Source organism: Pezoporus flaviventris, unplaced genomic scaffold (genome assembly GCF_033815535.1).
Source record: "Pezoporus flaviventris isolate CSIRO_AGI_PZ_B2104156 unplaced genomic scaffold, CSIRO_AGI_Pfla_v1 ptg000078l, whole genome shotgun sequence".
In the NCBI taxonomy this organism is placed as follows: domain Eukaryota; kingdom Metazoa; phylum Chordata; class Aves; order Psittaciformes; family Psittacidae; genus Pezoporus; species Pezoporus flaviventris.
The window spans coordinates 9,218,711-9,245,153 of record NW_026892626.1 but is presented as its reverse complement, the minus strand read 5'-3'; the positions used below and the strand labels follow the sequence as shown (position 1 = coordinate 9,245,153).

General features: G+C 38.8%; 2 protein-coding genes across 2 annotated transcripts in view; one reads left to right on the top strand and one right to left on the bottom strand.

The window, feature by feature from the left end:
• The window catches only part of PDXDC1 (pyridoxal dependent decarboxylase domain containing 1), a 103,490-nt gene that overhangs the window by 20,473 nt on the left and 56,574 nt on the right, over positions 1-26,443 (top strand). The window lies entirely within an intron of this gene.
• The window catches only part of BMERB1 (bMERB domain containing 1), a 50,656-nt gene that overhangs the window by 14,584 nt on the left and 9,629 nt on the right, over positions 1-26,443 (bottom strand). The window contains exon 2 of the mRNA XM_061473962.1: positions 11,484-11,607. Within this exon, the coding sequence (XP_061329946.1) occupies positions 11,484-11,607 (124 nt within the window). The remainder of the gene's footprint in view (positions 1-11,483; positions 11,608-26,443) is intronic.

The following is a 26,443-nucleotide window of genomic DNA, read 5'->3' as shown; positions in this document are numbered from 1 at the left end:
GGGTAGAAGCACTGGACCACAACTTGCAAAGTAACAGTGTAATTCAGCTGTCGCTTCACACAATTGAAGATGGCAGGACTTGAAAATCTCAGTCCCTGGAGGTCATATTTAAGGCATATTTCACAGAAATTCAGAACAGCGTCTAAAGGAGCTGTCTGTATTTCATTCTCATTGACGCTGTTAAATTCCCTTGAGCTTGGCCATCTCCTCTGTCAGTTATGAAGTTTTACTGTCAACTTCACTAGTAACAAGAGGAGCCCCACTGTGAAGGGGAATATTGCTCTACATAACAAAAACTAAGTTAATTTGTCTAAAAATATACAATAGAGAAGTTAGATTTAAATCCAGAAGCATAACCCCACTGCAGAAGCATACATGTAAAAGCATAGGGCCAACTTATGTGCATGGTTCATTTAAACTGATCTGATAGTTTTGTTTTTTGTTATTAAGCAGCAGAAGGGGGAAGTTCTAGGTTTGGCTATGTGTTACGTTTTGTCATTTCCTTTTAATTTGCCTCTGTATTTGACCTTTTCACATATTTGATCTTTGCTTTTAAACCAGAAGAACAACTATTTGGTATCAAAGCTGGAAAGAATATAAAGGTATAAAATGAAACATAGACAGTCAGTCCATTTCAGGACTTTTCAATTCACTGTTGAATCACCACTGATCTGTGGTCTCCTATTTATAGCAGAAGGCAACTGAAAGAGGCTGCTGAAATACCACGGGTCAACAGTTACAGGTTATCACGGAGCATCCTTGCCTTATAGGAAGATCAACTGTGCAAAAGGGTGGGCCACAGTAACTGTGAGCACTATTTATGTAAATGATGCATTATGAATACACTATCTTGGATGCATGGTCTCATGGCAGACAGATAATTAATTCTACCATCCACTCATGCAAACCAGACCACAGGTAGCTATGCACTGGGAAATCAAGACCAGTTTGGGATTAAAGGTTACATTTGGATATACAGTGCTAAATAACTGACCTAAAAATTACTAAATCAAAAGATTAAAGATACCCAGAGCTGTTCACTCTTCTGTTAACAGCAATTTGTGACAACCATGACATATATTCAATGCAGAAAATGTTATTTCAAGAATATTTTCTATGAAATAATTATTTCCCTAGCTGTCCAACACAGATGATAATGAAAGTCTCTCCATTTAATCTTTTTCTCTTTTAAGCCACAAATATCCCAACTAACAGATATTAAGTCTACAATTCATTAAATATTTTACTAATTGTATGTTCAGCATTATGCACCACTAAAAAATGCTTCTCTTTTCTGAGCATTTTAAAATAGCAACTTTTCTGCAACACAGTTGAAAATGTAATGTCATATTTTTCCTCTGGGGTTGACCCTTTGCTGTCAAAATGGGCAAAGGAGATGGCTCTGCAGAGAGATCAGACTGAACAAAGGCATTTTTCTTTCCTCTTTTGGGAGCTATCTTGTTCAGTTTAAAGTGCACAGTCTGGAACTTTGCAATTTGGTCCTCAATTCATGTTCCTGTGGCTTCCAGTCTCCCATGTGAAAAAGTGGGAGACTCTCACCAGAGCTGGACCTTTCAGGAATTCCTAGTTCTACAGATGGCATGCTGACATCCTTGAGGCTCCCAGATCCATGGCAGTCCCCTAGACATGTCATCCCTAATCTCAGAAGCCTCAAACTTTGAGTATTCGACAACTTTCATTACAGAAACCAGTTTTGCATCTTCCAGTTTCCTGATTATTTCCTCGAGGCTTCTGGATATTTGCAGGTGAGACACTATTGCAGTATGCTTGGGATGGGAAAAACGAATGGGGACACACAGTCACAGCCACATATTAATCCTATCTTGCAGAACAGTGTGTGACACACCAGGCTGTATCAATGGGATAGCCATGGTATCCCTCCTAAAGTTGGCCTTGATATTTTACCTAATCGTACCTTATCTTCTGAAGCTGACAACCTGACATGTCCATTTATTGAAAAATATACATCATCACAAAACTGCCTCCTTCTCTACAGCATCAAAGTGCAGCCTATGATCCTAGAGCAAGATACAATTGGGGGAAAGAAAAAGGAATTCACAGGAAGTGATATTTTGTTAAGATTATAGAACTGTGAAGGAGAAAAGATTTATTACTCCTTTCCATGAAAAGGCAGATCTTGCCAGAAAACACTAACAACTACTCTATTAATAAAAAAATACCCCCAAAAAACAAACCCCCACCCCCAAAAAAAAACAAACCAAAAAAACCCCACAAAAAACAAAAAACAAAACCCAACACCAAACTGGGTTTGTTGGTATTATTTCTTTGCTCTGTACTAACAGCTAGGTGCCAAAATTCAGAGAAAAGCACTAGATACTGCACATGTAAATAAACAGTCCTAACAATTCCATTCTTAAGTTCAGAAGAGAGAAAATAGATAAGATACAGTACAAAGACAAAAAGTAGCAGAGGAAGCAAGAAAGCAAAAGTCAAAACATCTGCTTAGCAATATACAACCAGTAAGTTACCAGTGCTATTCACACTCTTGACAGTCTGTTCATCTTTTTTACACTCGACCTCTCACACTTAGCCAGGGTGATGCTTAGTGTGTGTCACTGTTGCCACAAGTGACATTAAGCCACTGGGAAGTCACAGTTGATGCTACATTACTGAGTCACTAAAACAGAGATAAAGTATTTGGTTGAAAAAGTAACTGAAATTTGAAATGAATCTCATTCATATAAAGACAGCAATCCTTGCTGCCTTTTCTCACTTCAGAATGGAAACACTCCACAAAGCAGGCTTTTTTGTACACTATTACTTTTTGAGTTTAGCCAGTAATGAGATTGTTTCATGTTCCTCCTTTGTGTGAGTCTGCTGAATTTACTGCACTCATTCTAAATTAAAACATATGATTTCTAAGTTGATTTACTGAAGATTATCATCACCAAAGGATTTAACATCTCACTTCTGCAGTTATTGTGTAGCTTAACGTTATTTCACTTTGCAGTGGTTGCATAAAGCCAGGCAATGGGCAGACACACCTTTTTATGCTATAAAATACCACTGTGTTATGCATACTGCAACAGACAAAGGTGAGAATCCTATCTATCTCTTCTAACTCTTCTTATTAGTAATATGGATGATAAATTTTTCTCCATCATAGATCTGCCCTAAATTTGAGATTCTACTATTGCGTCCAATGTCCTATAGAATGACCATTACTGAAGATCCCACCTCTACTGCTACTAGAAATGGATACATCGATGTCACAGCAAATTGAGATTTATGGGGTTGCTTTTCAAAGTGGGAAAAGGATAATGCTTAAAAATGTAAGGAAAAAAAAAAAACAACCCAACCCATAAGCCTAATTGGAAGCAAGAAAAAGCAAAACAAAACAGGGATTAATTATGTACTCTGGACAGCTAATTAAGATGTGGGACTACTAGGATGAGTTTATTACCAGGACAAAGTCAAACTGCAACAAACATATCTACATAAAAGGTAAATGTTCCTGGGATTACAAGTAAACAAACATAACAGTATGAAATCGTCTAAAAACCTGAATAGACCTATGGAGAATTTGGGTGATGTAGCTATTAGGAGCACTCTGAAGAGGGAGTAATCTAAGCGTGCAGTGAAAGTGTACAAAGACAATGACCAATTTTAATTCTGCTAAGTCAATGTGGAGGTGAATTTGGCTTTTGCACAGTATTAGCTTAGCACTGTAATAACCACACAGACATTAAGCAAATACCAAGTATTATAATATTTTTACAGATAAAACAAGTTTAATAACGTAAAACTGTTTTCAATAACCGCCTAAAGCAACCTAATAGGGATTATTGTTTAATATTTTCCCTATAAATTTAAAAATTGCCATTCTGTATCACCTACATGGCAGAAATAACCACTGAAGACAGCTACCACAGGTGGAAGCAACTTTCACAGTTTTAGTTCAAGGTCATCCAATATAGCTGGCTTCAAGTTTTTACTTTCCATCTGGAAAGCCAGCAGTATCAGGCACTGACAGATTTCCTGAGGAGCATGTTTCATGATGACAGTGAATGCTATTTTATAAGAGCTCTTCTATTCACAGGCATAGGCAGTAACTGTGGGTGGTAAGATCTCACCTATGCTATTAATATTTATTGGGTCAGAATACGATAATACATTTTAAAATGCATGTATTTTGCACTACAAATGATTTTAAGGTTCAGTTTTGATCTGTTCCTGTATCACACAGAGGTCTGAGGTTTTGCTGCCTGTCTCCTCCAGCAGCTAAAGCGAGTTAACACATGCATTATCTATTTTTTACAACTGTATTTTCCATCATAGTAGATTTCCATGCTCCCGAGTGACACAAATCCTAAACTGCTTCTGAAGCCACACACGTTGTGCAACAGAGAGGATGCTGCCTGAGCAGCCCCCTCAGCTTTTGGGTCTGTTATCTCACCAGGAAAACAAAAAAAAGGAAGTGGGATAAGGAGAATTAGAAAGGGAGAGAGAACATGCGTTTTCTGTAGTGGTGTGGCTGCTTCCCTTAACAGTGAAGACAGACTGAAAATTTACAGTTTGACCCAAGGCTCTTTTTTTATAGAGAACATTTTAAGAAATAAGCTGAGAGAAGTCTGAGGCAAATGAGGAGGAACAGTGGCTAGTTGTAGAATTACAGCTTTTCCATACATATTGTCTCCTTCATATCAATATGGGCTGAGTCCTCAGCTTTCTGAAAATAAACCCAGAAGAGCTGTCGATAGCATACAATGGCCTTAAGCTGTATTTTCATTTCCTGGGCTGGCTGGAGATGGTCACAACAGCTCCTGGCATAATTTTATGAAATTTCACAATATCAGCAGCATAGAAGGAGAGATGCTGCAAAAAACCACAATTGCTACATAACTTTGACGTATCCTGAGGTGGTTCATCCTGGGCACTAACTGAGACACAGCCTTGAGACAAAAATAAGATTCGATAATGTAATTACAGAGCAAATGACAGTGCATCTGCTCTGCTGTGACTATGGCTGCCTGAGCTAAAATATGATTGCACAGCGTAAACTGTAGCATTACCTAACTGAGGAAGACTTGATTTTATAGTCTGAAAATCAGTTCCACGTAAGCTTTAGGTAATTCTTCATAGCAAGCAGATACTCAGCTGGAAATAATACGGACTTTCTGCATATGAACAGTACAGCTGTCTTCAGCTGCCCTCCTTTTCTTTTTAAAGGAGGAAATAACAGCATGGAGCAAAGCAAAGGACAGGCTTACAAAGGCTAATAGCATATTTGACTTTCAACTCATACCAAGGTCTGCGAAACATAACCTGTTAATCAATTGCTTCGGCTGGTTTTGCTTAGTTTTTTGTAACTGTAAACAGAAAACCAAGAATTATTTTTAGAATGATTAGAATTAGAATTATCAGAAAGCTGGCCTCTTTTAAAGTATACACAAGATGAACTGTTTCACTGTGGTATATAGCATGTAACCTGTTAAATGGATAAAATAGTTCAGCTGCTTTCCTTGGCTTTCAGATACAAAAATATCAGGGGCCAAGAGCATGCCGTCACACATCTCATTTTATTGCGCTTCACCCAGCAACACTAAAAAGCTGCATTTTGCAATAAAGAAGCCTCACAAAATCAGAGATGTCAGTTGGAGTTTCCTGTACTGTGTGCTTTTGTTTCACTTCAGAGTTCCACAACATTACATTGTTTAAATGTATTTTTGTCTTCTGGTGCTTTAGTTTTTAATTGCTGAAATGAGGTCGTACATTATGTTTAGTACACTAATAAGGAATTTCCACTTCTCTCTGCAAGGCAGAGACAAAAGCCCATACAATGGAATACAAGGCAGTACAAAAGAGAAAAAATCACATGGATTGAAACTGTACGGTTATTTGTGGTCCTCACTTAACTTTTGGTGTTCCATTTTTAAATGGGATAAATCCTCTTTCCACTGTTCTCACTGAATGTTCACATCTTCTGTATTTTGGGGAAGTTTTTCTTTAACACGGTGACACAGAAATACCTACATTTGTCTAAGAGCAAATACCAAAAACAGGTATTCCCCTTCAACAGTAAATTACTGGTCACTAAAACCCAGTATATACTGCTCTGTGGGCCCAGTAGAGAGATGCAGACAAATTGCAACACCTTCTTAAAGATATCTTCTGAACTTTAAAATAATTGTGATGGATATTACTATATACCTGACCTGTTCACCAGCCAGGAACGATGCAATTTCTGGAAGCTGTCAGTAGATGTCTGACAGTTTAATTTTCAGAGCTGTGCTCTGTAAACTCTGCTCTGAGTTCAGGTTTGAACCAGGATACGTGGCCACCTTGGGTGCTGTACTTGGAGCCATTCACTGTCTGCTGCCAGAGCCGGAGGCACTGGAGGTGGTCACTAAAAAAGCACTGGTTTTTGAGGACCTTAGCTGGCAGCCCATGGCCCTCTGTGCCACACAGGCCAGCAGACAATAACAGAGTGCACAGAGTTTGTAAGGAAGGAAAAAAGCTCCTCGGAGCTGTTTCAAGAGCAAGGTGGGTATCAGAGGAACAGCCACAGCACAGGCCCGGCAGACAGGGTGGCCATTTTGTACAGCATGGTTGAGCTGCCACAAAATGGCAGCCATTCTGCCTCATGCAGCCACAGAGCTCATTTTACCTGTGAGGGCAAGCAATTAGCACTGCAGGCATGGCTCTGCAGTGGAAGGGCCTCTACGAAGGACTTTTTTTAACCAGAAGCATAAACCCACAGGCAGGTGAGTGACTTCAGTATCATCTGGTGACTGAATTCAGTATCATATGTGAGTTACTGTTCCTGACTGACTGTCCAGGTCTCTTTCTAAATGTGGAAAATTCCTTCCCGGGAACATTAACCTTTCTGATGATTACACAGACTGAAGATCGTGAGTAATTTCAATATCCAGTACAGCACAGAGCAGCTTGATTATTCACACTGTGACTGTTGCAAAGAGGTGGAGGGAAAGTCGTAAACTGAAAAAACGAGCTTTGATATTTTAACTCAGTCATAGAAATGTATGTGAAATTTGTTTAAATATAATTGAAATTTTCCTCACTTAAATTCTGAGAACTGAAAATCTGGATTTGTTGAACTAATAGCATGATTGATAGATAGAGGCTACAACATGAGAGACTGAGCTTGCTTGAATATGCATGAGGAAAACCCCATATATAGTTTTGTATGGGTTTTAAACAGTATTCTATACCACTTCTTAAGTCTAATACTATTAAATAATTTTATTTTTTTGTTTAATCCTTGATTCTCAAATACTTTAAGGCTTGCTTTGAAACAATGATGATTAAGTATCTCACTTCTGTCTCTTCATCGTCCCACTCATTCTTTCACCCCTACAGGATGACTCTTCTAAAGCTTTTAGTGATGATGAACTGTTAAGTAAAGATTTTATTTAAATACTGAAGTGTTACCAACTGTGAGTACTGTAATGTAAGATTTGAGTAAGGATGTAGGGGTAACACACTTCATTTTATCCTATTTGTTAAATTATAGCCTTCATTAGTCATTGGTGTTACTTTGCTCAGTGGGGAGAGAATGTGGGCCTCATAGTATTATTATAGTAAAAAAAAATACCCTTGATACCTGAACTTTCAAAGCAAGGAAAGCTGTCTGTATGCTTTCCTAAAGACTCTCTCATGTAAAGTTCATGCTGCTTGCAGAGACACACATGCCATACAGAACACAACGGAGGAACTGCCTGAAAGACTATTACATTATCAATGATGTCACATCTTAGCAGGGTAAGTTTTTACTGGTTCATGCACAGAAGTGTGAAAAATGCAAACCAACTTCAGGTCTGCTCAGCATCCAATCCTTGCTAGGTTTTTGTTGGTTGTTTTGTGGGGGCAGGTGTGTTCTGGTTGGTTTGGGGGGCGTTTGTTCTGGCTAATACACTAACCTAGAGCAGTTCTCTGCCAAATGCCCTTATTTTCTGACTACTGCATTTGTTTCAGCAAAACGTTGCCATAACATGTAAGACAACAGATTTTGTTACAGAGCCGTTCCAAACATCAGTAAGGGTGTCTTTTATTATTATCCCATCTCTATCTTCTTTGTGTGTCTTCTTAAAGGAAAACAGTAATTTCAAGTTTGCAGGTTTAGAGCAAGCTCCTTTTATAGATTAAACCTGCATTGCTCAGACAGGGAAAGAGTCTGCTCTGATTTTATCAGCAACAGGTCTAGCTTGCAGTGTGGGTTTTTTTCTTATTCTTAAGCGTGAATATTGTTAAAACAGGGTGTCTGTGCTGTGAAGAGTTGTGGTAGTTGCTGGTTTGTGTAAGTAAAGCTGACAGACTGTATGCCTCCAACAGGAGGAAGTCCTGGTCACCATGAGGACTAGTGATACACTCGAGAACAAGCCCTACAGCTTATTTCCCCTATTTTTAGTTTTAGGGTTTTGTTTTTTAAAGCACAGCTACAATGTACAAAGTAGCCAGATCCTAGCTTCAGGGTCTGGCTACATGTGTATAAATAAAAAAGTCATACAGAGAGACAGTGAGAAGAATGAACCACTACTTTCAAAAATCATAGCTAGAAATGTAAGCTGTGGCTGAATGTGTAAATGATAGGGAATTATTTCATCATATTTATGCCTTTATAAGAACTAAAAGAAGTCAAATTTAACTCAAGAGAATTCCTACTCTGTTGCTAACAGCATGAGGGGAAAAAAAAAGAATAGAAACATACACATTTTCTCCACTACTGTATGTATGTTTTATCCTTTTGTTACAGTTGAATGACAAGCTAAAGCAGGTGCAAGACCTAAAGAGATCTGCCTCTCATTAAAGCTGGTTTTGAACTCAGTGGTCTGAGCATAGGAGTACTGCTAGTTAGCAGCTACATGTTCAAAGTTGAGTTTTTCTTCAGCCTGTCTGAGGTGGCTCAGTTTCATGCTGTTGGTTGTATAGGTCATTCATAGGAGGATCTAATTCTGTCAGAAGAAAACAATTACTAAAATTCATGACCTACATATAGACTTCTGGCCTTGAGACACTGGCAATGCATTACTTCAGGAAACAACTGAAAAATATATGGCCACATATAAAGTCTTTTACAATATGCCTATGAATTAGTTTAGGTAATTTGCTTAAATGGATACAAAACTTGTACCACTGACGTAACTGTGAGCTGTGCTGTTAAACTCAGCAAGAGCTCATTAAAAGACATTTGTCACTGAAGACAAATGCAATTGAGGTCCTCTGTCAGCATAAACTACCCTGAGTGAAAGGCAGTAAAGAACAGGTGCTGCTCTATTACTTGGGCATCGCTAGCAACATGCTTTTCACTTGTTAGGAAGAAAATGTAAAAACATTTTAAAAACTGAGATAATGTCAAACAGACAACCTATTGGACTCCTAAAAGCTATTAATGGAAGCATGTTCTCATTCTGGAGGCCATTGCTGGGTGAGAGAGGCTGCTTTTTCTTTCACACTTGATGAGCCGGTATGAAGAACCTGGCTGTTGTAAATGAGCTTAGAAAGGTGGGAAGCTTGAAAACTCATGACCAGTGCAGTCTTGGTTTGCAAGTGGAGTCCCAGTGCAGAGAGAGATGCCATACCACCATTTCAGTCGGTGGTGTTAACAAACTGAGTTTAACTCCCTCAAGGATTAATGAGCAGTGTCAGGATATTCTGCCACAGAGAAGGGAGCAATCAGACTAGAAATCTGTGTGAATATCCCTAGAAAAATAGTCACTTGGTCATGTGCACTGAAGGAATTAGAGTGTCTATGGCAGTGGCACAGATCTCAGTTCCTCTTGCTGAAGACAGGGGCAGCAGCAACAAGCTTAGCTTTCCATGACTTAAAAAAGACAAACAAGTAGGGCCATCTCTGGCAGTTGCTGCCTGTCACTTGTCTGCTTTGCTAATAACAAGGGCCAAACCTAGCGGAGGTTGTGATGCTCAGAACAGCTTTCCTCACGCAGGCAGTGAACTGCTGGGGAGTGTTCCCAGGTAGCTCTAGGCAGAGTTTATTTGGACATCTAATGCAGGAAGAGTACTGTTGCACAGTACAAATGTCAGTTATAGTCCATTTTCAATAAGCAAGCTCCTCTGTGTTAAATTCCTCCCTCAAACACCTGCTAGGCAATACACAGTAAAGAGTGTCATGAGTGTGAGCATGGGGAAAATGAACAGAACAGACTGGATACAAGAACAAACAGAACAAGTGAAGAGCATGCAGAACAATGACAAGCAGATGTCCACCATGGCTCTCATTCACTGGGACAGCTGCAGTCTTTTGTTTGATACAGAAAATATCAAGAAAAGTGCAGGGTTCAAAGATGAGGCTTCTTACAGATTAAATCTATGTACAAGCCAATAACCAAGTAGTATTCAACTATCAGGGGCAGGTGTGACAAAACCTTTCCTTTTATTTGTACCACTACAGAATTATTAAAGGTCAGTATCACTGTTACCTGTCCTTATTTCCAAAGGTATCTAAGCAGTGATTCTGGGCTAGAAGTCTTCTGGGATAATAGACCGATATCTGTGCTTGTTTGAGGGTCAGGCTTTCAATCTCTAGCAGTGCAAGTCAGGGCACTGAAATTAACCTCCAGGTGCAAGGATTAAAGTATCAGTCCTATCTTTGTATTTTAAAGAGAGAAGAGAGCAGGTTTTTTTCAGACTACTTCATTAATGCCAAGGGTCTCGGTTCAGCAGGTTTTAGATCTGCTGAGGTTCTTAGCCTGCCAGCAAAGGTATTAGTTTCTGACCCCAGGTACTCACAGACAGATGGGACTTCAAAATAATGTACTATTTATTAATAAGTCCTGGTCTTCTAAATTCAGTGATTTAGGAATATAAACCCTATTGACTTCATCATCAGAACTAGATTACTACTCATGAACCTTAAATGAGGCTCCTATGTCTGGCCCTTTTGCCAGTTTTGAAAATCCCAAAATCCCTCTTGGAGTATTGCTACTTAATTTGATACACCAAAATGTGTTTTGTTTTCATAACTTAATGGTTTCCATTTAACAAATGTCAAATCATGAATGCTATTAGTCCAGAACACAGTGTGCTCTCTTGTGACATGAACTATCTAAGACCACTAATGAAGTGAGGAATAAAGCCTGAATTAGGTCAGACTGTGGAAGCTCCAAATCCCCTACCTGTTGATATTTTCTTCAGACAAACATCCTTCCATAAAGATTGACGTCAGGTATAAAAATATGCTCTGTAGACATGTGCTTTGCTAAAGTTTCCTTTTGTAAGAAATAGATCCCTTTTATGTCTTCTGCAAATCATATTGAATAAAAAAGGTGCCAAATAAAAAAGGTAATTTCCTTTGCAACTACAAAAATAATTTCCCAGTGGCATTTTGCAAGCGTTCACCTAACCGGAATGCTCTTTATCTTTCTTCCTTTTAAAATGTCAAGCAGATAAAAGTCTTCTAAATAGTATTCTTTCCTATTTTGATTAATTTTGCATAGTGTTTTCCCAGAAGTATTGATACTTACATAAACCTGAGTTCTGATTCTCTTCTGACTAAGACTTCCCGAAGTCTCTGGATCTTTGCCATCTCGAGCTCAATTTCCTCAGGCATCATTGTTGTTTCAGCCATTGAAATGATGTCAAGTTGACCTGTGTGTGAAACCAGAGAAAATGGGTTAAACTAGTTAAACTACCTTAATAGGTTCTTTTATGAGTGTAAATTTAATCAGAGAACTATCTGACTATGGGGTAATTAATGCAAGTAGTAAAGAATATTCTAGCTAAATGCTATGTTGAGTGGTTTCTCTACTGTCTTGCTTTTTACTTTCCATATAACCATTTTGAAGTGAAAGAATCTGTAAGCCAATGACTTTCATCCTGTAAGAATCTATGTACCTCTAAGGAATCCCAACTCAATACATAATTATAGCTACAGTTCCTTAATTGGTATCACTACATACTTTGAAAGAACAGCCATAGATGGCTACAAAACTCACTCAAAGCCATTACTTATAACTCTTTAGAGTCCTATTTTGGTGCAAGTGCAGGCAGTGTAAACTGGTGAGGGTTTCCCATCTTTAATTCTTAGAACTCTTCATGCCATTCCACCCTCTCAACTTGACTCATAGATAAACCAACTAGAAAAGGGCAAGGATGTGATGAGAAGTGACATAGGACCTAATTCTTTGAGAGGCTGAATGTTTCTCGCTACTGCACTGAAATCAGTGAGAAGACAAATAGCACTATGTAGAAATTACTTGGCAATTGGTAATGCCTGAGTCCTTCTATGATTATTTCTCTGTTATTGATGTATTATCTCTTCTAATCCACAGAGAAAGAGAGTTATGAATTGTGCTTATTGAAGGGAGAAGAAACCTATTTATAGAAGCTGGATTTGGCAAGAGGCAACTAGGCCTCTGGAAAACCTTATTCCAAGGGTTCCCTATACTTGGCCTTCATTGAACAAGAATTTAGAGACAAAAAAAACAGAGTGCCTGCATGTTCTGGTACCCAAATGGTGACATATTCTGCAAAGCAGGCCTCTTTAAGCTGATTGGTTTAAAAAAGAAAATAGAGAGGTCAAAGTATACTCCGCATGATTAGGCACAAAACAGGAGACAAAAAAAAATCAGAAAAAAAAGTTATTCAGTTAATTAAGAGGAGACAAATTCTGAAGTCCCTCATGACAGACTAAGCAGAAACAGCTGAGAAGAATTTCTGACAGAAACTTGGAGTAGGAATGAAACTACAAAATCTCAATAAACACAGCCTCTGCATGAGCTTAGTTCACAAAGATCTGTTCTCCCAGAATGGAAGCAAAATAAATTCTATAAATATATATAAAATATATACTTTTTTTTTTTAAGTTATCCTGCTCATATTGTCTGTAAGTTTTGGCTTTCCTTCGTAATTAAGAAGGTGAGCAAAGAAATGTTAAAAATCCCTTTTTTTTTTTTTCAAGATAACAGTGTTTTGAGGAAAAAAGTGAGACAGATTTTGAAATGTCTCTCATGACAGAACAACCATTTCTCAGTGGCTGTTTTTAAAACTCAAATTGCAAAACTGGTTGGTAAAATAAGGCTTACCTTGTGTGTGTGAACACACAACTGCTGCCTGTAGGAGATGGATTTTCCTATTAGAAATCGTTGTGCTTGTTGGGGTATATTTAGTTGAGGTGTAGCCTGGATGTCCTAAAAAGTGTTGATCCAGCTGTCATCAATGGCTAACTTCACAGTGTAAAACACATGGGTCTTTTCAAATTCCAGTCACTAACTTAGACATTGAAATAGAACCTAAAAACCTTTGAATCCTAGATCTGTTTGAGGAAGGTTGAACACAACTGAAAATGCCTTAGGGACTGTATCCAGCCCCCACCTTTCCCCTCACACACTTATCTACGTGTGTGGGAATGAGGAGCCATAGCAATGTCTTCAACTTCATAGCAGAGTACCCAACATGGTGTGCTACCAGTAACAGATGGCAGAATTGTAATTCAGTATTCACTAGATGTTTATCAGCCATCAGTTAAAAGAAACTAGAACAAAGATTCTGTAAGTATAGTTTTGCCTCTTGTTGCTTTTTGAGGTTCTGGAGTTATTTTAACTGCTTGCAGCATAATGGGCTTTGGAGAAAATTTATTTTCCAAAAATATGAAGCAGGAAGGAAGTCATTCTGATGCTACCATGAATTAAAGCCAATAATGGTGGTAATCAGAAAAACAAGGCACAAATATATTAAATGTACATATGTATTTTAAAATCAGTATTTGAGCTCAGAAAATTGGGGGGGGGGGGGGAAGTAACTGTCTTATTTCCAGTCTGCAACTCTAGCTGTAAATGCCCCAGTGTTACCCTTGGATGAGATCAGCCATCATACTGTGATTTCAGTAATTCAGGAGGGGAATCATGAACAAGCCTTACATCCTAAATATATGCTTAAAGTCAACACAAGAATTTCTGTGACAAGCAATAGTCTAGTCTGACCTCTTGCAGAACAGTGACAGATTCTCCTTCACATCCCACTCAACGTGTGCTTGAACCAGAAAATATTTTTAAAAGCTATCCAAAATTATGCAATGTTTTCAAAAGAATCAAAAATATAATCAAGGCACCACAAGTCTGGAAGTGGAGGGAAATAAATATAGAAACTGTAAGAGATTAGTTCACAACTTGTCTGCAAACTTAGAGATGTAGCTAGAATAATAGAGATATAAGGAGTGGCACAGTTTATCAGTACATGTGCTGTGAGCATACTGCAAAGTGATTAATTCTCATGGAGATCTCAAACTGGAGGGAGGATTGGCCAAAGCTTGACTAAGGGAACTCTGAGAGGAAAAAGCGGACTAAGCAGTTAAAATGGGAAGAAATTTGAAGGCAAGGATACAGAGAACTGAGTATGGAGACTCAGGAGTGCTAGAAGAGATTAAAAGCCAATTCCAGAGGGATAGGCATGGTCTTCCAGGAGAAAGAACTGAATTCAATCCATATTTTATACATGTTCACCTGTGCACTTTTAAGAAATGTTAGCATTTTTGCATCCCATCTCCAGCTTTTCTAAACCTCCCATCCTAAAAGCTAAAGACTAAATGAGCTCCTTTGACAGCTGCCAATTCCCTTTATATAGGTGAGTCCACAGGTCTCATAAACCCAACGCAGCTACAGTATGCCTCCTACTCTGGCCCCTTCTGAAGCATATGCATTTTTAAGGAAGGTTTTGAGGAAAAAGGCACAACTGAAACACTCTAGTTCCCAGCAGTCCTGAAACAGTAGAGCACAGGTGTGAGAACACTCTGGAAATACAAGCCTCTGAAGAGGCCACAGGTCAGGATTGCCACCTTATACCTTCACCATTGTGATCCCCGCAAATTACCAACCTGTTTGTGTCTGAATTTCTCTTCTAATAACTGTGGATAACTGTTTGGCCTACCTGACAGAAGCTATGCTGAAGGATAATTAATTATTTTTCATAAAAGAGTTTGAGCTCCTGGGATGTAAACCACTTGGAAAAGACTATATTAACATTATTAAGCCTTTGAGTAAAGCTCTAGCTCTGTCCCAGTGACGAATGACACATGTAGTGCTTTGAGACACAATTCTGGACAGGTTCACACAGAAGTCTCTTACCTTTTCATGCAAAAAAGGCAAAATGTTTAATATTATTTAAAGGAGGCATGCATCAGTCAACTTTTTTTTTTAGCATATATTGTTATTGTGAGTTACATCAGAGTGATTCGTGTCAGCAACTCCGGGGTCCTAGTGATCACTGCACATTGTGTGGAGATGAAACCCCTTGTGACCATTGTGCTATGTGCAAAGGGTATGATAAGTGTCCCTGTCAATACCACAGCAAGGAGGAAGAAGAAACAAGGGAATAATTCCCCTGGGTCAACCGCAATATTGTGCAAAGAAATGTTTTATTCATTGTTTAAATTGCATGAATGTTCTTGGGGGGGGGGGGGGGGGGGGGGGGGTGGGCTAGGTAACTTAAGAGATACGTCCTGTTACAGGACATCTTCCTGTTAATGCATTACCAAGATGTTTAGTAACCTTTCTAAGATATTTCTTCACCCGGAGACAAGACCCCAGCAACAGGTGGAGAAGCCTGGGAAAAGAAGACAACAGTATTGGCTGAAACCCAAGAAGCCCGGGAAAAGAAGACAACAGTATTGGCTGAAACCCAAGAAGCCTGGGAAAAGAAGACAACAGGATTGGCTGAAACCCAAGACCAAAAAGCACAAGAGACTATGTCCAGAAGTTCCCCTTGTGCGTCTCGGCCGTGCGGAGACTCCCCAGCGCTGCTTGCTTATTGCCTCTCAATATTAATTATAATAAACATCAATTAAAACAGATTGGCGATATTAGGTCTTTGTAACATTATTAAGCTCTGTTTCTGCTTATGAGCTAAAATTCATAAAGTAAAAGTGGAGACAACACTGAGATAAGTCACAGTCAGTAACAGGACGGAACTATTGTGTCTGCTCTGCAATCTCCAGGATAATTTTCAACGACAAAAACATTATTACTGTATGCACAAAAAGGTACTGGCATGAAAATAGTTACTATATAGAAATAAAATTATCAAGCTATTACATATAATGAGAGGGACTGAAGAGGTAAACCTGAAGCTACTTATGCGTATTTTTACTTCAATTTAAATGCAGACTGGTGTAGTTAAACTGGTTATTAACTTAATGATCACATTTCACCCTGAGTGTACCAGCCAGAAACATCAGCCACCTGTGATGAAAAGCAACAAAAAAAAAAAAAAAAAAATGAAATGCCTACTAAGTCAGTAAGTGTAAAGAAAACTTCAAAAGAAGACTGAAGCAATACAATGAGAAATGGGAGAATGCCTTATTCCTGATGCCAATAGTTTCAGACAAATTGGTAAAGAATGCTGTAAGGAAAATGTAATTATCAGCAAAAATCCTGCTGCTGTCACTTGATGTGAGCATATTGTTCACTAAGAAGCTCACTGTGCTCTACAACCATTAACTGGTTTAATTCTAATTTGGAGGTTTTATTATCATCTTTGTGAGAGACAAAGGCATGGAGAAGGTGAGGTGTTTCAATAACACAAAGGGACCCAAACCTATGCTGTAGGAACCCGAACTATGTCATTGTTATTCTGGTGGTATCCACATGTTGAACAGCAACAGAGGCCCAGAGTTCGGTTTGGAGGTTTTCTGTATGTTTTTTTTTTTTATCTCTTTGATTTAACTCATCTGGAGCCGGATGCAGTGGCCAAGTGGCCAGTAACTAACCTCTGCAGAAAAAAACTACATCTAATTGATTATTCCTAATCTAGCCTGCTGCAGCATTCTATTACTGTGAATCCTAACAATGATTAAATTTGGCATGTGTGTAGAATGGTATTCAGTGTTTTATGCTGGAATTGCCATATAAATATAGCCAATAGCTAAACACGATACAAACAGCTGCAGTGTATTTCGCTGCTGGCTTCCCTAACAGGCAGGCAACATTGTGCAGTTTAAAATGCGAAGACTGGCATAAGACTGTATCAGTGTGGACATGACCTGACTGCCATGGTGATGGTAGCCAATTTAGTCAAAGTTGGAACCATCCTGCTGGTTTTATTAGGCCTCAGTAACTAGGTAGTAGGTTATGCTGAGGGGAACAGGAGCACACATACCTAACGAGTTTAAACACCGGGGTAAAAGTAATCTCTAAAGACAATAGCAGTATGCTGAGGCTATTACCAGAAAAAGTGGGGTTTTTATTACCAGAAAAGAGTAGCAAAAAGTGGTGTTTCTACTATCCTTAGATGAGCTTCCACTGCCATCAATAGCACTGAATGCTGGAGATGACACAGCTGAATTTTCCTTCTAGCAGAAAGCCATATTTTTTTCTTCTCCTGCTGTGCCTGTTACAGCTTTTGAATCCCTATTAATACTTCCCATGAGTTGAACAACACATTTATTTTGGAATTACTGGCAGGTAGTGCCATGAAATGCACTTTATGCTGACACAAACTGAGCCCCCATCTGTCACAGGTGGTTAGATGTGCTTTGTCCCTGCAAGTAATGGTGGCCAGAAACTTTCTGACAAAACCGAGTCTGCTAGAAAATGCCAGAGAAGTGGCATTCATAGTAACTGGGGGATAACATCTTGGATTCAGTATGTGTCCTATGAAATCTAAAGGAATGCCTCTGCGCAAAGGGCTTGGTTTCCTATCAGTGCGTGAGGATGCAGAGCAGCCTTGCAGTTCCGAAACTGCTAAATTCTCCATAAAGAGCTGGAAGCAGAAGTTTCAACTGTTGTGAAACTCCTAGGTGCACCAGAGATCGTTCTATTTGCCACATAATTTCCTTCCAAGGTATATTAAATCATCTGATTTAATGGACTGGAGATCTGTTCAGCCAGCCAGCCAGCTGTGGTCACAATTAAAATACTGGGATTTATTTTGTTCAGGTCATGAATACTTTAATTATCACAGATTTATACTCTAGACATATTACAACCTAAGTTTCCACTTCAAAAATGTCTAACACTCTACCATATGACCCCGTTTTTAAGTTAGGTAAGCAGAGGATATAGAAAGCACTGTGTGTGATTGCCACCTGCACTTCCAGAATCACTGCCCTGCCTGTTCTATATTTAAGGGCCTCTTAGAAAGATTCTTCTGGTTGCCTATCCTGTATGTTAATATCGTCAAGCTTTGACCTTCTACTGTTTATTATTTACCTTTGCAAAAAGCCTGTTGGCAGCTGTCTATTCTTTTCCACTTCAGACTTTTGTACTCTGAGATTTCTTTTGAAATATAAATGCCAGATTCACAGCATTGACTATTAACTCTTTCCTTTAACTTTCAAAGTACTTTTGGTTTCTATGGTATCAGACTCAAAGTATTGTACTCAGTGACTCCTTTCATGTCTAATGTAAGAAAGTGTCTGTACCTGCCCAGCGCCCAAATGAGACTGATTCTTAGTGGCTCTGCATCTTTTATGCCATACTTCTGTAGATTAAGTAGTATTGCACTGAAGAAAGGCTGGTATAAAAACTGAACCTGAAAGAGATCCTGCTTTGTGTTTTCAAATCCAACTACATATTCTCAAGCACAAACAGACATTCAGGCAGTCAAAGTGATTGCTGATTAAGGATAGTCTTCAGTACTTCGCTAACTAGAAGTTTTACATTAAATGATGGCTCCAACTTTCTAATTTAGGGACTGTTTTCTTCCCTCATTCCCTATTTAAAGATTATATACCAACACAAGTTCTTAATGGTAAGAGCTACAAAAACCTTGCTTCTCAAAAAAAGCCTCAATTAAATTGTCTTCTTTGTTGTCCTGCGAAATTTATAAGCAGTAATTATTCTTGGCTTTGTCTTTTGTCAGTTTATGACAGTCACTATTTCCTAAGTGGGTAATTATGCCACCCTTTAATCTTACACTTCTCCCAGGAAAAAGATCACTCTAGTCTTAAGAAACTGTTCAGCGCACAGAAGACTTAATTTAGGTTGTAATGATATCCTGAAAAAACAGTTCATCTCTCAATAGTTGTTCATCCTTCTCTGACCAGTCTGGAGTTCATGTAGAAATCTAGTGTGATGTATAGGACTTAATGTGATATTCAGACTTAATGTATCTTAAAATCTATACTGTCAACCTGTACTTGGATGATAAATTCCATGTGTTCTATCTTGCACCTTAAGCTTTCAGATTTCAGCATTCTCCTGACTTTTGATGCTGTCAAAACTGTGGTACTCATCTACTTGCGAAGATCGAAGTTTTGGTTAGCTAAGAGGAAAGGACTGTTTATGCTAAATGACAAATTAAGTAAAGAATAAGCTTAGACTGGAAACTATCTAAAGCAATAACATTCTGAAGCAGTCTTTTGAATAAGATATTGGAGGAAAGGAACCAAAACTGTTCTAACCATATGATCCTTAAAGGGCCTGGCCTCATTTTGCAGAGAAAAAAAAAACACACATGTCCTGTGAATAAGCTCAGGTATTGTATGATTGTCTACAATGGCAAGAGGGTGTAATCAGGAAGTAGAAAAGATTAATTTGACCGTTATCTGGGGCTTTACTTTTAAAGGCAGGATTTAGGGGTTTTGAGGTGCAGTGTCCTCTGCAGTCAGACACTGCCCACACAAACATTCCAGACTCCTTCTCCGTGTATGAAGGATCCATCCTATCAAATTAAACTATCATTTCAAGATAGTGCACCATATCTGCTTTCATACTCTTCCATCTGCAACTAAGGGTGTTTGCTTATGCGAGGAACACACTCAGTACAATAGGACAACTTGCTACCCACTTATCTGTAACTATAATAATTTCTAGCTGTAAATCCATATGTGATTTGGTGTTGGTTTATAGCACTACCATTATGATTTACATGTAGCTTTTTTCCACCAGTGAGAGTTCTACTACCTTTCTCTATTTTCGTATCATGTCTTTGATCTGTGATTCACAATACCCTGGGTAGTCCCCTAATAGTCAATTTTAGGGGAAGAGGGAAGATTCTTCCTCAGTGTAACACCTCTAGCAGGAGTTTAAAAACTAATACAAAACATATTTACAGATCAGGAAACAGAATTCCAGCTTTCCCATCAATAAATGCCTAAGGAGCCAGAACTTAATATTGGACTAAATGTTTCTTTGGAAATACGAGATAAATACAACTTCCTGTGAAAGTCTTCCCGTAAACAATGAAATAAAAGCCCGAGGCTTGATTTGATTGTGCTGTAATAGTCAAAAATACAGATTTTATTTTTTTTCAGGTGATTGAAGTTTGCAGGAAGTGCTTCTTATGTAAATAAATTCAGGGTAAGCAGAAGTATGACCACTATCATAAATTACTCTAATGACACTCACAGACTGAGTCTTGAAAACCCTTAGGGGCTTTGACACTTCAATCATAAGGCTTAACCTCGCTACTTTGAAGTTGATTCCAAGGCTCTCTCTAGCCAATTTGCATGCCCCAGCCAATTTCCATTACAGTTGATGATAACAAAGTTGAACATATCTCTTCAACCTATTAGATGGCAAATGCATAAAAATGAGGGAAAACTGAATCATGAAAACAGAAAAGGGAGTTTGGAATTAATGTCTTTTTATAAAATCATTTTTATACTCAAGCGCATTGAATTAAGAAACCCCAGAGACAGTATTTGTGGATTCACATGTGATTCTGCATGCAGCTGAAACTGAATCCTATTTTTTTTAAATTTTATTTTTATTTTCTCGTTATGGTGGCTGTAATAAGGTCACTACAGCTCATGCCTTCAGATGGAAGCTGGTCTGCAAGTGACTGCTCAGTAACTGGCTTATGATCATCTCAGTTCCTACCACACATCAGACATAAAAGCCTAGGAGCACAAAGTGGCTTTACCAGTGTCTCAGATACACTGAGTAGGAAAAGGACTTGCTCACGGACAGAAATTTTTCAGAGCAGTCACAGCACACTGGAAGGGCAAGATCATGATTGGTGTGACCATTTCACACATCAGTTTCCATCATCCCCATTGCCTGAACTGAGCCACAAACACTCTTCAAGACTAATACAGTCCATCTGCAAAATAGCCCCTGGTATGTCATCCAGCCATTTCTGTTGCACATAAAGGATTAAGTGGTTTTGAGTGGGATTTAAATAAGAGTTGTCCATATAATTAGGTCTGCAGAGAATTATGATAGACTTAATTACTTAACAAAGTACCGTAATTGAATTGTGCAAGAATGTTTTCCAGGCTTCCTACTGTTATTTCTAATTTTAAATAAACTCTAGTTTGGGTATCAGTACCACATTCCTTGTTGCCAGATGCTCTGACAACAGGATTTTTCACACATTTTGCTGGTGGCTTTAGGTGAGGTGTGAAAGCAATTTCCCCTAGACCGCATTACATGTCAGTCTGAAACTCAGCAGTATAATTTGTCTCGCTGTAAATGAAATAATATAGTGGCAGTTTTCCAGCTCTTTCTAGGAGATGTACCACCACGGATTTCATATCAGTGATTCTCCTACTAACCTAACCTGACAGAAGGGTGCCCTCTATATCCCAGTATGTCTAAAACCAAAGCCTTCTTCTAATACTCTGTTCTTCTGGTGTCTCTCTCTTCTCTCTCTCCCTACACACACAAACAAATATATCTCTGTAGATGAGACAAGTTAATCAATCTTGCATGATACTGTTTTAGCCCTCAAGTATGTTGCTGCCTGCAGAACACCCAGTGATTTAGTTCATTTGTTTGTGAATAACAAGTGATTGCTGCTGTCCAGCCTGCCTCAGCCTGACCTGGATTTTGTGAGGAACAGCAAGCAGCTTTGGTGCAGAGGTTGTTTTTCTCTGAGCTTGAGAAAAGGGGCACCAGGCAAGGGGCCCTGTATCCAGCTGTGCTCTCTGCTTCCTCCTGGCTCAGGAGAAGGTGTGTAGTAAATCGTTGTACATATTATACGTATGTACATATAGAATCATAGAATCGTTAGGGTTGGAAAGGACTTTAAGATCATCTAGTTCCAACCCCCCTGCCATGGGCAGGGACACGTTACGCTAAATTGTATCACCCAAGGCCTCGTACATACATATAATGCACCACCCCTGGCAGTGCTCAAGGTCAGGTTGGACAGAGCCTTGGGTGACATGGTTTAGTGTGAGGTGTCCCCTGCCCATGGCAGGGGGGTTGGAAGTAGATCATTTTAAGGTCCTTTCCAACCCTAACTATTCTATGATTCTGTGATTCTATACTTCCATTTCTACTTGCACCTGCCAAGAGGGACAAAGTAATGGCTGTGCCAGTTCCTCACCCCTCCCCACCTGCCTGTTTTAGGGAAGATATAGGCCCCTAACTGCCGCGTTGTATTCATGGGCAGCTTTAGGATGGAAAGGGAGATGCTTACTTTCTTGAATAAACAGCTGTTTCTTATGACAGTCACAGCTGTATCACAGCCTAAGAGATTATTTTCTTAATTATATGCCCAGCCTGGGAATGTGTCCCATTTAAAATGCTGCCCAGAGAAATTCTCAGTACCAAGGTAATATGGGACCTCATCCCCTCACAGAAGGAAATGGAAGAGAAATCTCATTGTTCTCCATAAATCAAGGTGTGTTACAAATACTCAGTACAAAGTTGGACATCTCTATATGAGAAGCTTTCTAAAGAGGGACATCTTAGAAAAGCTAATAGGTTGTTTTTTTAATCAGAATCTGATTTCATTACATCTCCACATCACAAAGCTTGAGGCCTAGATCTTTGACATATGCTGAACATAAACATCTCTGGGAATCAGCCACCACAAAACCAACAGCCCAGACTCCTGTGTTTCTTAAGTGGAAATTCACTGTATGAATTAAACATAAGCTCAAAAAGAGCTAGAAACAGATTTCACATTCAGTAAAATATTGGGATGCCACCAGCATGAAATCTGTTGTTTTTAAAAATGAATTAAGCTAAATTGCTTCCTTTTTTTCTTCCTCTTTCTCCCTCAGGTAATCTTTCCTATTCAATTCTTTGGCTCTACAATAAGATTTTCCTATTTCATTAGCTGTTTATATCTCCCCTGTTGTTACATGAAAACTTCTTCCAACCAGCAGAGAAGATAATACTGATTCTATTCAGAAAGTCTTATCAGATAGACTAAATAGATAAAACACACTCACGATAACCTGTTTCAGACCAGTGTTCATATATGTCGCTATTAGCATACTAGTAATAGATCTTAAAGAAGTGTGATTTAAGTGAATTCTACAGGATTAAGTAATGAATTTACCTTTTGTTTGCAATTTTAGGTTCTGTTTACAAATTTTCATTTTTAATGGGAATTTCTTGGGAAAAGGGGAAGGATAAGATCTTTTTAGTTATTTCCTCGGAAGTCACTATGCAAAGTTAATCACCTCCTGGATTAAAGAAGCCTTTGCTGATGAGTCTCATTTTTACCAACCTTTTTTCTGAATTATCTCTGACCTATTTTTTGTTGCTGCAGACTGGGGTATAAACTAATACTCAAGTACTGCTGTAAACAGTCCATGCTGTTTTATTTGCATCAGTTTGCACAATTTTCAGCTTATCTGCAATACTGATTCATTTAGAAATATAAACATCTGAAAACAACTGTCTTCAATGCTGCCTGTTTCTTCCTTTGACTCACCAGCAAACACCCATCTTATCCTAACCAACACCTGGCAATGACCTGGGTTTGCTCACAGAATTGTCATTGCTATCCAGTCTTCTTGGATAGCACAGAAAACTCTCTCTACTGTTTGTAGCAGAGCACTTTCCATCAAACCTAGTGACTCATGAGAATTCTGACTGTTCTAGTAGATACAAAACAGTTTCTAGCTGGGATATTTTGCCTTCCTACCACAGAATAAGAAAGCCTGGGGAAATTATCAAAAGTCTATTCTATGAGAAGGAGTTCTGTGTCCTGCTTCCTCTGTATTTTACTCCTGTGAAGGGCAATGAATGGCTTATAAACAAATTATTTGACTTCTAAGAAATGTCTTTTCTCCTTTGTGCAGAGTGAATGAAAACATTCTACAAGGACAATGTTTTCTTTTATGTAAATACCTATATATGTGGAGACAGCTTTTAATTGCTTGCAACAGAGCGGCACCACACCTTCCCAGCATGAAAATAGTTACACTAGATTTACTCTGTTGTGACTAGCCACATAATTTTAAAATGATGAAACTAAATGCTATGAGTTTATTTGCTGTAAGAAATTATTACGACGGTATTTTATATCCGGACTATTCTACATAAAAGGTAAACACAATAAAATTTCTTAACAATTATTGAGGAAAAAACATCAGCAATTACGAAATCACTGCAACAAAATAAAAACAGGAAGATGCTTGAAAAAATGCTTTCTCCAGCTAAGATTCCTGTTGGAAGAGCTCTCATGCATGCTCTTTATTTCTGATAAGCAGTTAGCCTGAAGTTTCAGCACCCCTGTAATATACTTCTGCTGAACAGACATAACTTGGACTACACAAGCTCAGAGTGCTTTACATGCATTAGGTATTGCCTGTCCAGTCCTCAAATCACTGCAGTTTTGCATACACAAACCCCAGAGTAGGACTGCTGTGGTTTGAGTCGTAATTGTGTTCTTTTTTCATCTGAATGAACATACTTAGTAGATGAGGCAGAGAGGAGCTGCAGTAAAAAGAGGAGGAGTCCAGGAGAGTAGATAAATTAAGCTCAGTCATTCACTCTAGCACACCATGTCTGTGGTATCAAAGACAGTAATTTTGAAAATGTTGCTGGAGCCAGTACAAGAGCTCTAGCATCCATCTTGATCAGAACCCCATGGTAGTATATGGAGATAATTTCATAAAATGTAGTCAAGCCTTGAAACAGGCCTTAGTATTCCCCTCCTGCCCCGATTATCATCCTAGTACCACTGTCACATCTCTGCTGAATACTTTGTTCATTTGATAAATACAGAAATAAAAAGGACCATGCTTATCGCTGCCTCCAGGTACCTCAGTGCTTCTCACACCACAAGCACCAGTCCCTTTGTCCTCTCTCTAGAGTCCCCAGCCAAGCTGTATTAGTTATCTATTTCTAGAGGTGTGATTTGTGAGAGCAGGAGATATTTTTCCAGTATCTTTCTGATTATCTTAAAGCTAGTGCAAAAGAGACATGAATTGCTACTATCTAAAGTGTGTAGCTCTTAGTATCTGTTCTTTAATGCCTTCACACCAAGGGGGTGGGGGGAATGCAGAACAAAGAGACACCTGTGAGAGATGAAAACCTGGTTTACATTCAAATAAATAATGCTGATGATGTAGTTACCGCTGGTTTTGCGTATTCCTTTTTACCTTTTCCCATCATGTTATGAATTGAAAATACAGCCCTGTGCAGTCTGTCCTTCAGAGAATAGGGATAATATGCAGCTGTATGCAGCCTGGTGAGAAAGTTCGTACAGTGTATGATCTGACAGCTGTTCCTATGAGAAAATGGATCCAAAAGGAGACACAAAAAATGAGGGAAAATTGTCTTCAAGGTCTGACCCGAAAGCCTTCACTGTGAGTTTCAGTCAGTGGCACTGGGTTACACCTTTATCTGCAAGAAGCTATTGTAGTCTGGCTCAGGAAAACTGCCAGGAGTCAGGAAAACTCAGGAAGGGGTTTCCATCCCCAGCCCTGCCAAAGCCCTGCATGAGATTCAGCGCTATCAGAAGGCTGTAAATAGAAACTGGTACAGCTACTGTGGAACCTTTCCTAGAGCAGAGCTTCCACTGAAGTCAATGCACATTCCCAGATGGAGCAAGGCTGGGTTTAAGCCACACTCCAAGAAAAACAATTCATGCTTCATCAATTCACCTTATGTGATGAGAATTAAAAAGCAATGTTAAGAAACACATATTACTTGTTCATTTATTTATGTCATTTTGCTCAGAGGTCAAAGGAAACACCCTGTGGCTTTCCATTTTATTCCTCACTAGAGTCAGATTCCAATCCTGTAAGCGTCAGCATTTAAGTTTCAAATGCTGTAACAGTGCCAGCTACAGCTAATGTTCAGGGTTTTAAAGCTTATTTAGCTTGGTATTTTATAAAGACTTTTCCTATTTTCATTATGTTTTTTTCTTTCAGAAAGAAAAAAGTCAACAAAAAGTTCAGACTCAAAAAGTTTTGCAAAACCCCTTTAGGAATATGCGGTTTAATGTTTTTTCCTATGAGCATCAACTGATAAAGAGCAGCATGTGCTTCAAGTGAAATAATAGTAAAGTGGTCACGGACATTTCTAAATTTCATACCTTTACAATATTCTCCTTTGAAATGATCCAGTCACATACCAGGAAGCTTGTTTGTCTTCCTTCCCTCCCCCCAAATGTGATTCTCTAATAACAGTGTTCTAACAGTGCCCTAAACCTCTTCCCAGAGGCTGCTAGGTAATTTTAGGCAACTTTAAAACCAGTGGATAAATATTATAAATATATGTGTCCAATCCAGTAAAGGCCAAAGTGATACTGGTACGGAGAATTGCTTCAGATAGTAAAGAAATTGGTTCACTCAACA